The sequence below is a fragment of the Athene noctua genome, chromosome 7 (genome assembly GCF_965140245.1).
Source record: "Athene noctua chromosome 7, bAthNoc1.hap1.1, whole genome shotgun sequence".
NCBI classification, from domain to species: domain Eukaryota; kingdom Metazoa; phylum Chordata; class Aves; order Strigiformes; family Strigidae; genus Athene; species Athene noctua.
The window spans coordinates 23,516,528-23,532,224 of NC_134043.1; the positions used below are offsets into that span (position 1 = coordinate 23,516,528).

The 15,697-nt window shown below is 39.0% G+C and overlaps 1 protein-coding gene across 7 annotated transcripts in view; it reads left to right on the forward strand.

Annotated features, from left to right (window-relative positions):
- Nucleotides 1-15,697, forward strand: part of ITGA6 (integrin subunit alpha 6) — a 44,841-nt gene that overhangs the window by 12,953 nt on the left and 16,191 nt on the right. For 3 of the 7 annotated variants that reach the window (XM_074911388.1, XM_074911386.1, XM_074911385.1), the window contains exons 2-9: nucleotides 7,278-7,405; nucleotides 7,754-7,833; nucleotides 9,519-9,774; nucleotides 11,295-11,426; nucleotides 13,739-13,949; nucleotides 14,403-14,596; nucleotides 14,730-14,818; nucleotides 15,554-15,681. In XM_074911388.1, the coding sequence (XP_074767489.1) occupies nucleotides 7,278-7,405; nucleotides 7,754-7,833; nucleotides 9,519-9,774; nucleotides 11,295-11,426; nucleotides 13,739-13,949; nucleotides 14,403-14,596; nucleotides 14,730-14,818; nucleotides 15,554-15,681 (1,218 nt within the window). Of the gene's footprint in view, nucleotides 1-7,277; nucleotides 7,406-7,753; nucleotides 7,834-9,518; nucleotides 9,775-11,294; nucleotides 11,427-12,634; nucleotides 12,752-13,738; nucleotides 13,950-14,402; nucleotides 14,597-14,729; nucleotides 14,819-15,553; nucleotides 15,682-15,697 lie in introns of all 7 variants that reach the window. The other 4 variants (XM_074911382.1, XM_074911383.1, XM_074911384.1 and 1 more) reach the window with 2 other exon arrangements.

Here is a 15,697-nt window from a genome sequence, read left to right on the forward strand (position 1 = left end):
AAATTAAAACTGTAAGTATTGTACAGATTTCACTTGCTACTTGACAGTATGAAGGATGTGAGGTATCTCCTGGTTAAAGCCAGAGGGTGGTGTCTGAAATGGAAAACTGTATTTTGAAATGTGACTTTGGAGAAGACTGTACCGTTTCTTGTAGGAAAAATGCTTTCTACCAGTGAAAATGGGGTCTACAAAACCTATTTCAAATGGATACAAGTTGGGCTCTGGACTGTGAAGGGAAAGGGTTTATTTTTCCATGTGACTTTCAGAAAATCAATAATAAGTGGCCTTTCCAGAACAACAGGTATCTTTGTAGTTCCAGTTTTGCTTTGTAATAGCTTGCCCTAGTCCTTGTTTTGATGACTTCTCCTGGACTGTATCATAATCTGCTTCCTAAAAAAGACTGAACGATGAAAATCGCAATCCTTCAAGTGCCAAGCCTCCAGGCAGCAGAGATTAATGGTGTACTTGGTCATGGCTTTGCACTGGTAGTTGGAAAATGTAACTGTGGAGTAGCTGATTAGGAAAATCATCAGTCACTTAAAATAGCTGTTAATAACAGTCTGGCAGCGATGGATATCTCTGTAAAAAGTGTCACAAACAGCTTCCCTGCTGACATAGTTACTGGCTGTATTTTGCTGGGAGAGGGTGTTTTTTGGAGAAGCCCAGTCGCATGGTTCAGCTCAAATCCTGGAGTGGATGGAGAGATGATCTCTATATGCTAATTAGTCTGTGGTACTCCTTTTCTGTTCCTGTTGCGAGAAGCCAAATACAGGCACAAAGTAGAGGTGGTGCTGTTGACCCCACACAGTGCCATTCAAATACAGCCTCTGTCCCATCGACCAACTTCAGTTATGTTGAAATATTGTGGGGGTTAAGATGTTCCCATCCTCCCCTTTTGTCATGTTTAAAAACTGTTGAGACCAAACCAGTGCAGAGGAGCTCCAATGGAGGGCTCTAGATGTCCACATTGAAATCAGGGATATGTGCCTGGAGATCTTAAACATTTGACAGACAACTAGTGACTGTGACTAGTGATTTGGTGGTAAAATTTAATCTAAATAGGAGTTAGTGATAGTTACTCTAATTTCTTCATTTTGTTCAATCCACCCTTTGCAATCAAGTACTGGGAGTGTGAGAGGAAAAGGATGCAGGAGTCTGTCTAGTCAGGGATGGAAGAAGTTTCATAGCATTTAGTTTCATCACTTTCCAAATGTACCCCCTTTGTGTGTGGAGTCTTTTTGAAAACACAATGCAGTGCAAAGTCTGCAGTGACAGCATTGTTATCTGAGAACAGCAACCCCTTAAATTGGACATTTGTGCTCAATGAAGGTTGCAAAATTGGAAATTACTTACACCACTGACTATTTTATTCCGCCTATATGTGGAAATGTCTAATGGTTTGTTACCCAGGAAACACTTTCAGTGATTTCTACTCCAGTCTGTTAAAGCTCAGAGCCGGCACCGCTGATGTATTACTGTTACTTTTAAAAAAGGGTGGCAAAGATGTGGTGCCTTGTTTGGGGTAGAAGGTACTGTGGAAGAGGAAAGAATTTAAGGAATGAAGAAAGCTTTGGGAGATAGAGTATCTCAGCTCAGTGCAGACTGTGGTATTTTTTTTTTATTTGTTTAAATCAAAATGTAATTTACTCAGTGGAGGCCTCTTACTTTGATGAAAAGGATTTGCTTTCAAAAAATATTGAAGATATTCTCCCTCCTCTGACTTGATTTCTTCTGAGTAAGTGTTTATTCCAAAATAGAATCAATCACTGATAATTTTTCTTCTCTGAAGTAGTTGTGAAAATCATATGTTGTCCTTCGACAGTTCCAGGCTGTAAGTGAGGAAAAGCATTTCATTGTGGAGTGAGGGAATACTTCCAGGAGCTTGGAGGTTTTCTGGATTTCCTCTGATATGGTTTTCTCATCTTAACTGCAGTTTTCTTTTGGAAGTGACCAGGATAGTTTAATGAGTAATATTGGAGGGAGTTCAGATAGCTGTGAGCAGGAACTACTCCCAGTTCTCACTGTTGTTTTAGTTCTCACTGTTGTTTCCATGAGCTGAGGAGGAGCCACAGCCACCTACTAAACTTCTCAAAAATTACCAATGAAAACAAGGAGGGTTTTAAAATCTTCACCCTACTGCTTAATGTTCCATAATACCTGTTAAAATGGAAAGCTACTTCTGGTATATTTTGCTTTGGATTATAGTAACTCCTTTCGGGCTACTTTTGATTAAATTAAGTTGCAGCCTTTCTTCCTGATGTTAATGCAACTGTTCTTGCTGAATACTGGTCAGTAGTAGTCAGCAGACTGAGGCCTGGTGCCTGCCAGACTGCTGGCAGTCAGCTCCAACTGCCTTTCACTTCTTGGAAATGTGCGGGTATATAAAGCATATTTTCTACACACAGTTATCCAAAGGTCTGGTCCAGATCTAGATTCAGGTCAGAAGGATGTCTTGCTGCCTTTTCTGAGGCTTGAGTAGTGGTCAGCATGACTGATGAAATGGAGTTTTACTTGCCTCAGCTATTTCGTTCAGGTGTAATGTAATATTGCAGTGGAGTAGAGTGGGTGTAGCTGTGTGTAGGGTGATACGGAGGGATGTGGTGCTACACTTGTCTCTCTCTTGAGGCAGGGGTTGTACCCATCCCTTTTGCATGTTGTGGCTGCACCTCACACGTGCAGGTACATACAGCTGGGGTCACCGGCATCTGTGCAATGCAGGCACCATCCACCTGAGCCAAAATTGCTTCTCAGTGAGGTCAGTTAGTTAAACTGGCATTACATGCCAATCCTGGAGATTTAATCCTACAGGATTATCTCAAATTTGGCCATGAATCCGGGGTTGTAAGGGAGTAAATCTGTCCCTGGAAAACAGCAGATGCTCATAATTGGCAGTGAGACTTCAATCATTATCACGTATCTCCAAGAAGTAATTAAGAGAAAGCAATAATTAAACTAATTCTAACCAATAGAGCAACAGGACTGATTTATTTGGTTTGAAATTGGAAGGTGCGTATTTCAATTATGGGGTATAACTGAAGCTAAAGAGCATTGTAGTTTTGTGCCAGGGTATGAGAAAATTCTGATTTTTTTTTTCCAGCATTGTCACTTGATTACACTTCTGTAGACTAAAAGAAGTGTCTGTGTAATGAACTAGTAATAGAAGTTAATTTAACACCTGTGCAGTCTGATTGGCTCAGGGAAAACCTAATCAGTTTATAGTATATATTTAAGCAAGATGAATGGGGAAAATCAGGATTCAAGTAGTACAAAGCATCTGATTCTGTAATTTATGTGAGGAATAGTAATATTTTTTTTGTTTGACTTTTAGATCATACGGTAAACATTAGATACTAAGTCATCATAACTCAAATTGTAAAAAAACGAAGGCTCCAACGGGAACTGACCTGTTTATATTCAGTATACTCTATGGCCGAGCTTCTTTTCTCTGCATAATAATAAGACAAACCTGACATGAAATAGAAAATCAGTGAAATGTCCACATGTTGGAGTCTCTAGGGTTTTCATCTCTGACTGCAGTCTTGACATTGGGCCGTTATTTTGGTATCTAAATACGGATTCTGGAGCCTGACTTTGAGCATTCACATCTCAATTGAAAGTAGTGACTGTAGCCCTGGTACACCTTCAGGGAGAAGTCCCAATAAATAAAATTAATCATACTGTGATCATGGGTGGAGAGAAATGAACTTTTTTTGTCAGTCTTTGCAGAGGAAGTTCTTTGGTTTTAATCTCAGTTTCATCTGCCAATATAAGGAGATAGCGATAGCTAGAGCACCTCCTCACATCCCCTTACCTCTTACCTTTTGCAGAAAGAGGTGCTGCTTACCGTTGAGAAAGCTAAAGTGAAACATGCATAGCTGCAGAAAAACCTAACGCGTTTTTGGTGTAATGAGCTCAAACTTGATTAAAATTCTTCTGTTAAAACACAGCAGAGTAAGTAGCCATACAGTAATGACTGGAATGTGTCCTCAGTCTGGATGGACTCTGTTGAGCACGTAGCACGGCTCAGTGTACAAGCTGATTCATTTGGACTGCTGCAGTCATGCTGAAATTCACACTGGTGCATGGTCTGTGTCATAGTTTTAGTTTCATGCATGCTTTTATTTTTAAATGAAGTAATTCGCCTTCTATAATGGAATTCTGTTTTTTTCAAATGTACCTCTTGAATAGTAGGCAAGGTGAACAGCAGCTCTGTTGATCACAAGTCACAATGGGCTTGACAAGGGATTTTTATGTTTTGCTTGATTTATTCAGCCAAGGATTAGATGCATGTGACTGACTTACATTCCTAATAATGTTGATATTTCTTATAATGTTTATAATCCTCATGGTTTTTAGTAACCTGTCTTGCAGAACCTGGAAGCATAGGTTTGGTCTACTCTGCTGTAGTCTCTGGAGCAGATAGGCAGTGAAGTAGTACAAAGGAGTTAGGCCACTTTTTAATGGGTTTTTGTCTGCAAACTGATCTAATCCTTTGCAGTGCCTGCTCATAGCGTGTGCTGCTGTTGAACTGTGTGGTGAATGAGGACATGCAGTGGTGTACCTAACAGGAATCAAGATTTTTGTGTTTGAGCCTTGAAGACTAGTGACAGGATTCCTGACGAAGGTCTAGAGGGTTTTAAATAAATCTGCTTTGAAATACTTTGTTTACAGTGGAAAATAACTTATGCAAAATTAGGTGAAAATAACATACGGGATTTGGACAGGGAGTATGGGAATTGAGAAAAATGTGAGGTTGCCTGTCTCCTTTGAGATCATGTTGGAGTGACACTTTTGTTTTGGAGAAGGGTGAACAATTCAATTTTTCATCTATTGATCTCAACAGGTGTCTGAGATGCCATTAAATGTTTGGGGCATCTTATGTCATCTTTCCACTTTATCTTCTGTTGACTACACTGTTTATTGGTGATTCCTCAGTAGATCTTCCCTCTGGCTGAAGTGTCACCAATGTCATGGTCACATCATGGTATGTTGTAAAAGGTATCGTTTAGCTAGGGAAAGGCTATAGTCCAACTCACCCCCCCCCCCCCCCCGCCGAAAATCGTTGTTTTCTTGATCTAGCACCACTGCTGTCCGTAGTATGCAGATGGGTGAATTAAACCAAATTAAGTATTTAAATTCCATAAGCTTTTAGTTGTGTTCATAGTGTTGAAACAAAAGGTTTCTGATCGAATTTCTGTAAGTGAAATTCAATACATCATTTTTAACGCCCAAGCTCTGAATTAAAATTTAGAAATAATAAAAATTTCTGTAAGTTAGGAAATCAGTGCCTCTACTTTCTGAAATTTATGGTTCTTAATGTTAAAAAAAAAATCATCTGTCTTTCCCTGGGGGATAACAGAACTGAGGAGAAAATGTATCTATTCCCTTGTTAGGAATAGCTCAGAAACAGATGCTTTGCAAAAGAATTTCTCTTAAGAGATTGCAGTTAAATGCACTGTTGCCAAAATTAGAAAATGAAGTTATTAATGGCCTTTCTAAAAGTGTGGTTGTTTAGATTACAAACTCCTGTGATGATGGCTATGTTTCTGAAAAAATCTTTGAAAAAGATGGCAGGTATATGTAGGGGGAAAAGAAGGAAACACTTTAAACCAAAACCCCACCCACACTGTGTGTCCTGATGTTACATGTGTATTAGTCAAAAGTAAGTATTTTACCTGAAGGTTTCACCATTCAGGGGGTTACCTTCATGGGGCAATTACGGATTGTGGGAGAATTTACTTCTATAGAAGTGGTGAGAACTTGGCTCTGTCACAATACAAATCTAATTTTCTGCTTTAAAAAAAGTGTGTTTTCTCATAACACATCAATTTTATTTTGTGTCTCATTACTTTAGTGACATTGAATAAATGTTTTCTTAATAAGTTATGCATTAATCTTAACTGATCCAGTTTTATATGTTTGATATGAATAAAAGTGAGTCTTGTTTTTATTTTAGTAAGAAAAGCATTCCAAGGGACAGCAGTGTGCTTTGTCCCACTACTGCTATAAGCATGCAGAAAAGCTGCTCTCTTGAGCAAAACTCTGTAGTTGAAGCCTTAAAGAGGATGTGAGTTCCTCTTCAAGCCTTGTGGATCCAACTGTAGTCCCAGCATTGCCCTTCATGACACTGTTATGTTGGGGACCTCTTAGAGGTTTTGTACCAGGGTGAGGCAACACATGGAGTCTGGTTGAACATCCATCCATTGATTGTACCTGCACTGTTGCACCTACCCACATGCTCTTATTTCATCCTCGTTTTTTTCAGCTGAGCATGGTGTTTCTTGTTTCTTCCACAAACTTGCAAACTGGTTGTTACTGGTTTCATTTAGCTGCTTGAGAGGTAGCTGTGCTTTGTGTGCGTGGTGACACTTCAAACAAACGTAGACAATGTAAGAATCTTTTTGGCTGAAACCTTATTTTGCAAGTAAATATGTCTACTGGTAATTTTGTGATAATACTCATGGGCAACAGTTGATACAGGAAAAAAATTTGCTTTGTTCAGTTTTTAAAATAAGAGCCTTCACACTTGGTTCCCGGAACAGTGTCCAAGAAGGGCTTGTTAGAGTGGCCTTTTTATAGGAAAAATCAGTCCTTTGTGGAAATGGCCTGTTCTTGATGAGAGATTTGTTGGAGAAAAACATTTTCAGCTTCAAAGTGGAGTATCTGGCCAAAGGAGTGGAGAGGGGATGTTGCATGTTTTCACAGAACTTGGAATAGTTCAGTGAACACTTGCTTGGGCCAGGAGGGATCTTGCTTTGCTTCAGGGCTTGGAGATATTAAGATGCCCATAAACTCAGCTGAACAGTGGCACGGGACTGGCATAAAACTACCAGACAGCCTTGAAAGCACTTGTGTTGACTGTTTTGGGGGTTTGTGATCATTTTAGTAACAGTAATTTTCCCACCCTTACTGACAATTTCTGGTAAGGCAAAAAATACCCCACTTGACTCCCTAATAGAAGGATGTTTTTTTGCAAAACTGCTAGACACCTACGTTTTTTTCATTCTCAACACTCTTAGTGAACATAGAAACAATAATAGCAGTAATAACAATACATTTACTGGTTTGCAGGTCCAATAATTGCAGAAATATTACTGTTTTACAGCTGCTCCCCCCTTATGTTTTTTAAGGGACAGTGCTTTGATACAGCTTTTCATCTTCAAGTGGTTGCACGTCAAACATATAGCAACATGGGGAAAACACTTCCTGATTCTGTTGCTTTCCTCTTTTTTAATATGTCCTCTATAGATCTTGAAGTTATTTCTCTTCCCCTACAGATTGCTGGTTGGTGCTCCTCGGGAAAAGGCCTTTCCATCTCAACAAGCCAACAGAACAGGAGGGTTGTACAGCTGTGACATTGCATCTCCAGATACACGCTGCACACGTGTCATATTTGATGAAGAGAGTAAGTTCTTTATTGCTTTTGTTTTGGATTGAAACAGTTGTCTGATTTTTCTTATTTGATGTGGGCCTTTCCAGAGGCAATGTTACTGAACAGTTGCTTCTATGGATTTATACATAACTTTTTTGATCAGCATAAGTTGTGGCTCTTACTCTTCCGTAAATTGATGTGACATGAAGTAATAGGCTACAAGTGTTTCATGAAATGGATGTCAGTGATAAAATGTACAGCACTGCCACCTGCAGACTGTCTCATGTATTGTATGAAGTGCCTGTCCTGACAGGGACTTCAAAAGAAAAGAAAAAAAAGTAATTAACTTAATGTTTGAAGCTGTATTATGATACCCTGCAGCTGACCCGAAGATGGAGAGTAAAGAAGACCAATGGATGGGTGTAACTGTCCAAAGTCAAGGGCCAGGAGGAAATGTGGTGGTAAGTCTAAAGGACTAACTTACAAAAACATTTTGGGTCTACAGTAAATGTTCTAAATGGTCTGAATTTTTATGCAGCTGTCTGAAAGGTAACTTTCTTGTAAGGACGGACTTAAATGTCTCCCTAGCAAAGTCAGGCACTTGACACAGAAAAATAATTTAAAGCTTTTACAAACTCAGTTAGCCTTTCTTTATAACCTTTGTAACAATCTAGGATGGACAGTTCATTTTCAGGGTGTCCACTTAATTTTTTTTGTGATATACAGATTGTATCTTTTGAATACCACTGGCTACAGAAATAGGGAAAAATAGTGTGATAAGGTTGTAAAAGTAGCAGGCTATCATCAGCCTGTTTTCCAAGATGATCAGCCTCACTTGTAACTTTCATCAGGGACTTTGGCTGAGTTGCTCCCGTGAATTAATAAGGCCATTGCATTTCAGTAAGACTACTAGCTATTCCTTATTTAATACAACACAGAGAGAAAAAGCTTTCAGGAGTTGCCAGGTAATGTTAATTTTTAAGCTCTTTCTCGGTTAAATAAACCTCTTGTGGTGCTGCAGGTTACCAGCTACATCAGAAAATGGGTGTGCAGTGAAGCTTCTCCATCTAATTATATTCTTGTAGGTTAGTGTCACTGCTTCCAAGTTGAGGCAGGCGGCTTCAGGGTGTGAATCTGGAGTTATTTAAGGATATAGAGGCAGTAATAACTTGCTTCAGTCTGCCTCAGAACTCAAAGGGGGGAAGAGAGATGGAAGGAGTCCTGCTCATTGAATAATTAATCATCAATTAATACTGTCTTGGCTTTTCTGAGAAGGAACTTTTCTTTTTAAGTGATAAGTGGGAAATGCACTTACTAAATGAGGTGTGGGCAGCCTGAAGGTCACTGTGCAGCAGGGCAGTGCTGCAGTGCTCTAAGTGTGGAGCAGCTGGGTGTTGACTTAATATTTAAGCCTTGATAGGAACCATAGAAAAGGTATATCAGCTGAGAAACTTGGCTTGCTTGTGCTCTTCACACACCTACTACATCTGGTTCTGCAGAACCCACTGCTGGCAAAGGGGTTTGATTGTTCCACCTTTTTACAGTGGTTTGGCGGTCATTTAACCCGGTGGCTATTCATCCTTTGTGTTAAATATTTGAATAGAATTCTGTTCCCAGGTGAACAGTCTTCCCTCCCCTTCACTGGAGAAGCTTTCAGCCTCTGCTTTGTGGCACTTTCCTGGAAGGGGTGAGGTCTGAATAGTCGCAGGTAGATGGTAGTTGAACCAGCTTCTCATGTCCTGCACAAGCATGTGAGTCATTGAACTCTGACAGCTGTGGGGAAACACAGCCAACTCTTTCTTTATGAGAGATAGGGTGGTTCTCTCCTCACTTCTTGAGAGAGGGGGATTAGGTATGAGGGAAGGCTTTAGGACTAAAAGCCCTAAATGCCACAGAGAAGAGGGATTTAACCATGTGGCCTTCTTTGACCATGAAGCTAGTTGCTCTGACTTGGATCCATAGATGCCCCGCTCTTCCTATTTGTTGCCCATAAGGAAGAGTGGACTCTGCATTTCAACATGGGTATGTCTACAAGGTGACTGACAGCACTGCTGGCATGAAGTATTGCTAAAGGAGACCAGTCTTCTCTGATGACTTGCACACAGACATACAGAAAGCATCGCTTACTATTTTTTCTATCTTGCAGACATGTGCACATCGCTATGAGAAAAGGCAGTATGTTAACACAGTGCAGGAAACCCGGGATATCATTGGAAGGTGCTATGTGCTGAGCCAGGATCTCACTATTAAGGATGATATGGATAATGGAGTGTGGAGTTTTTGTGATGGTCGTTTAAGAGGCCACGAGAAGTTTGGTTCCTGTCAGCAAGGTGTTGCTGCTACTTTTACTAGAGACTATCATTATATTGTGTTTGGTGCCCCAGGCACTTACAATTGGAAAGGTATGACCTGGCTTCCTTCCTGCCTACCCTTCTCATTTCCTCTGAGATTGCTCACAAGGGTTGCATCCTAATTTTTTTTTTTTTTTTTTTTTTTGAGGGGGGAGGGTATAATGGGGTTCTAATGATTTTATCCCATTTTCACAAAGTGCTGTGCTCCTGTATCAAAAATATTTACAGAAGTTCCTTTAAATATCTGTGAAGGAGTACTTACGAATGGATAATGACACTTTGTGCATATATACGGCAAATTTTTCCCTTAGTAGTCTTGATCTTATGGTGGGATTGAATGCTTTCTTTGCAACTTCCATACTGGAACAAATTACTAAATTATTTTAAAGTTATTTGACCAACCTTTTTTCCTGCATTTGAGTAGATGTTAGGTAGCTGCACTGAGATCTTTGTTTATCCTGCAGTATTCTCCACTTTATTATTTGTGAAGTCTGTGGAAAAGTAGTACTTCCCAAATTAAATACTGGAGGATTGCAGGAAGATAACTGAACAGAGCAATAAATACTACATGTATTTGTATCTAAATCCATGGATATCCATGTAAAATTCTGTGGATCATCTGTCAGACTAAGAGCCGAGTACTTTATATCACCTAGGAGATATTCCAAAACTTCAGGGAAAAAACCCATAGATTTTCTCTGTTAGTTTATACTGAGAAGCATTTAAATTGCTAGCTCTGTCTCTTTCTCTTAAAGTGATTTTCCCCGTCACACTTCATTACACCAACAGCTGTAAATACTTCCCTCTTTAGAACATCTGATCCTGCAACCATTACATTTTTTCCCCTCGTACACCTGTGCCTGCTATATGAACCATGCAAAATCTTTGAGTTAAGCTCTGGCACAAGGTGTACTTCAGCAAAAACTTAATCTTCCACATATCTGTCAACAAAATCTGACCAAGCTGAAATAGCATATTGAGTTCAGACACTGTTTTACTTTAATTGCAGAGAAGTGCTATGACAGTCATAAGAGTACTCTTTTGTATCATGGGAAAACATGTTTATGCTTGCCAAGATGTTAAATGTTCCTGTTGATAAAAGGGAAGCACACATTTTATTGAACAATAGCTCTTTTCCCCTTAAATAATGTTTTCTAAATATATCACCAGTGTTTGTCATAGCTGAACAGTAAATTTATTTTTTTGTGTATTCCTGTGTATTTACTTCCCTTTTTAAGAGAGGCTTTATGAGGTTGAGAACTGTGGGATGAGGGTGGTTCCTGACCAAGTTGGTCCAATGTTTTTGCTGAGAATTTTCTTAGTACACCACGTTTTCCAGATCATTGCATGGCCTCTCTGTAGAGCAGTGTGAGATTCTGGCACACACAGAGAACTTAGAAATTCATTGCGTTTTGAAAACACTTTCATCCAGTGCACTATTATGTGTTTGTCCCATTTGAACAGCAGTCACCATCTCATTCATCATAATTAATGTTAGTTGGGAACCATTTATCTGTTATTTTTCTCCCTTACCATTCATTTTCTTTTATTTTATCATTTCATTTCTTCAGGGGTGGTTCGTGCAGAGCAAAAGAATCAGACCTTTTATGATCTGGGTATCTTTGATGATGGGCCTTACGAAGTTGGTGATGAGAGCCGCCAAGATAAGAATCTAGTTCCTGTTCCAGCTAACAGTTACTTAGGTAGGATTAAGTACGTATGGTAAATCTCTTTAGGTGCTTCTTAAACATTTGTGATCCCAGCTTGATGCAATGATGCAAAAAGGGAGCAGAAAATCCTTTATTTGTGGACCCTGTAGCATGTTAACCATTTTGGATAATTCACATCTCCTTCCATGTTTATGAGCCAGTTTTAAGTGTAAGATGAAAATCTGCCGAGGTATTGTACTTAGGAGAGCTGCTAATGTCATGGGAGATTTAAGAGCTGTGATGAGGACCTACAGAAATGTCGGGGAGTGATTGTAATTGCTCTAATGGTTCAATGTATGGTTCTGTGGTCCATAGTTACAAGGTCTCTGTTATGTGGTATCAGAAGGTTTATCAAAATTTGGGTTGCTGGATGTAACTGCTAGGACTGGTTTCTTGCTCCTGGTAGGCGGGCACAGTTTTTTTATTCAAGTTTTTAAAACTCAGTGGCCTTTTTATAGGCCTTTTATATTTTAAGTGTGTGGGTGTTGCAGGAGGTGAGTCTCTTGCACTTTGTACACACACGAAAGCAGAATTTGTCCTTAGGCCAGTGGATTTTACTGTAAACAGGTGAGATATGCAGAGAAAAGGCTACACTGCATTTTTGGAAAGGCCTTAAGTGTAAAATGTAAAGAACCTTTCTGTTCTGATGCAGATTTCGTTGTGTATTGATCCCCTGCTTTTGGCATATGCAACAAAGGCAATTTTGGTAACCTGAAACTGGAAATTATGTGAGAGTGGTGAAAAGCTGAACAGATGGGAAGGGCATTGCTAATATAAAAAGTAAAAGTGAGTCAAGAAAAGAGCCAACTTAGAGCTACATATCTCTTAGAAGAAATAGAACATAAAATTCCATTAGATATCAGCAGTAATTACTGAATAAAAAAAAAATCATAAGAGCTTATGTTAGAAAGACAAGCTGATAGCCCCTTCTGGTGAAATAAGAATTGGTAAGGTGAGGAGTGCTGTGGAGGTGTCTTTTGCTGTGAACAGAGTAATACTGACCTTTTTCAGTTTCATAACAAATGCATTTATCTCCTAAATGTAAATGCTGTCTTTCATTTGTCACAATCAAACCCACTTCCAGGCAAGCTTGCTGTTCACTGGCATTGCTGTTCCCTCTGTTTAGACAGTAAATAAACATGGTTATAGCTGCTTTGCTTAACTGTATTTTTTTCTCTTCAATTTTTCACTCATGTTTACAGGTCTTCTATTTTTGACAGCTGTATCTGACACTCATCCAGATCAGTTTGTATACAAAACATTGCCTCCCGGCATACAGGTGGACAAATCGGTGGATGTAACGATGAATAGCTACTTAGGTTTGTGACCACTTGATGTGGCAGCATCTGGTCAGACATAATCTCCCAACCTCTGACATGATCCTCTCCCTTCCACCCCCCTCATCTCAAATACATTGCAAGTAAAAGCATGTAAAAAGAGGGATTCAGATGAAGAGCAGCTTGCAAAATAATGTGGCTTCAGAGAAACACTGATTTGTCATGCATTTCTCCAAAATTCTCTCATCCCTCCCCAAGACAGGACTCCCTGAATTTTTCTGAAACTGTCTCGTTGTGCATTGCTGTAATTGAGAATTTTCGTAGTAGTGGTGAAGTTTTTCAGAAGAGAGGTTTCCATCTGCTGGCTAGTATCTTTCTTCCTTGCAATGTGTGTAATTTTCTACTTTGGCCTTTATTGGATATGTAGGTACATGCAATATATTATTTTAACTGTTTTTCATATATTTTAAAAACGTATTGACTTTTATAAAGACTAAATTCATTTGAACATGTCCTCTAGGGCTGCATTAAATTGCCAATTTCACCATTACTGTGTAAGGTGATTCTCAAATACTGTATACATCATTCATGTAAAAAAACATGCTTGTGCGGTACATTTTGCATGTTTGCAATAGAATGATACTGACTTGTACTTAGGGAGTTTCATAATAATTTTACCAGAGGTGAAATACTCGAGCTATATTCAAGTGGTAAGCACAGACATTTCTAAGCTAGTGTGTTTAAAAATGATCTTATATTTGGTGTCCGTGAAAAGTAGATCTGTGTGAGCAATGAAATATTTTGTGGGGAAAATACTTAAACGTAATGTATGGAGGAGTGTAGGCTTGTAAACATGTATCCACTAGTCCAAACAGAAATGGAGAATTGCCAGTATATCATACTCTGTTTTAGACAAGACCTCTGTTCAATATACCACTTTAATATAGTAGGGGAATTTATTTTTCCTATTAACAATACAAGCTGTTAGTTAGTTTGTTCATATTTTATTTCTTTCTTTCTCTACTAAAGGTTTCTCTTTGGACTCTGGTAAAGGAATTGTCTCCCAAAATGAGATGACTTTTGTGTCTGGTGCCCCAAGAGCCAACCACAGCGGAGCAGTCGTTTTACTGAAAAAAGAGAAAAACCAAAGAGCACTTTCACTTGAGCACATGTTTGAAGGAGAAGGGCTGGCCTCTTCTTTTGGCTATGACGTTGCTGTGGTGGATCTCAACAATGATGGGTATGGCCTTGGGTAACTCCTGCTGCCTGTATTTAGAAGGATGACAATCTGGCTTATTTCTGCTTTGGTTTTTCACCTAAGAAATACAAAGAATGCCCAATCCCATCTTTCCTGTTTTGCTGGAGGAAATGGCGAGCATTTCAGAGAACCAGTCAGGACACACAGTCTCTTCTATAGAAATTAGAAATGTAGAAACAGTTTTATTTAAATTTGAACAATTAGTGTAAGCAAAGAAAGGAGAAACAAATCTCATACCTGAAGAAGGCCCTAGAAGGTAACGGGGAATCTACTCAGCTTGTAGTATCAGTGGAGCTGTTGTTGCTCAACTGGTTTAATGTACTTTTTTTTTTAGTCTTTGTTCAGCAGCTTTTTGGCTAGCTGGCCTTGAGGCCACAATCGGGTCAGTTATGTTTCACAGTTCTGTAAAAGCACTGTTTTTTTTTTTTCTTTAAGATGGCAAGACATTGTTGTTGGAGCCCCGCAGTATTTTGACAGAAGTGGAGATATTGGTGGTGCTGTGTACATCTACATTAACCAGCAAGGCAAATGGGAAGGGGTGAAACCTGTTCGCTTAAATGGAACCACGGACTCCATGTTTGGTCTTGCAGTTGAAAATGTTGGGGATGTTAATCAGGATGGCTACCCAGGTGAGTGAAAAATGATGACAATAAAAATGTGACTTCTTTGCTAATGCCAGACTTGGAAAACCTTACCCTTACCATGATTGCAAGCTGCAGAAAAAGAAAGATTATTTTAGATGTTGCTACTTATTTTCAACAGATATTGCAGTAGGGGCTCCATATGATGGTTTTGGCAAAGTATACATTTATCATGGATCCAAGAATGGAATAAATACAAAACCAGCCCAGGTAATGAAATAACCTTTACTGTATGTAATTATTCTTGCACAAAATTTAAAGGAATGACAGGGCTATCCATCTTCTCCTTTTCGCTTACTATCAGTGGGGTGGTGGGTATGCAGCAGAGTCACAGGACGCTTCAAAGATTGCACTACTGACCAGAAAGATCAGGAATTTTTGATTTTTAATACACATTTTTCTTTCTGGGACAGTCCTTTGGCACCAATAATATGCAGAGAGGGGAAAAAGGCATGTAGATGTATAAGTTTTGTTTTTTTGAAAAAAATTTGGGGACTTGAAAATAATTAGTTTCTTCATTTTCACTACTAATACTTCACTGTCTTAATAAAAAATGTTTATGCCTTTTTCTTTTTTTCTTGAGACCCAATGTGTTCAGTTTGCAAGGTGAGAATGGAACTTGATTACACTTCCTAGAATACTATTAAAATTTTTAGAATACTTTCTCAGTTTCAAGTGCCTATACTGCATAAATACTATAAAGATAAGCTAGGCAACATTTCTATGCAAAACAGTAATTCCTGGTACTCACTGCTATTGCAAATTTTCTTGGAAGAAAAGCAGATCCTCTTGGCACTTCAGTGTCATTTACCTGAGCACAGGGGTTCTATTTCCTTGTATCTCGTCTCTCCGTTTTCAGGCCATAAAACAATGATGTTCACTTGTTACTTATTTCACTTTTATAGCTTGTAAATGTCTGAATTCCCTCAATCTGTTTCCCCTTAGATTCTTGATGGTGAAAAAACAGGCACCGATTTCTTTGGCTATTCTATTGCTGGAAACATGGACCTGGATAAAAATTCCTACCCTGATATTGCTGTTGGTTCCCTTTCAGATTCTGTATCTGTGTTCAGGTATTATATGCAGAAC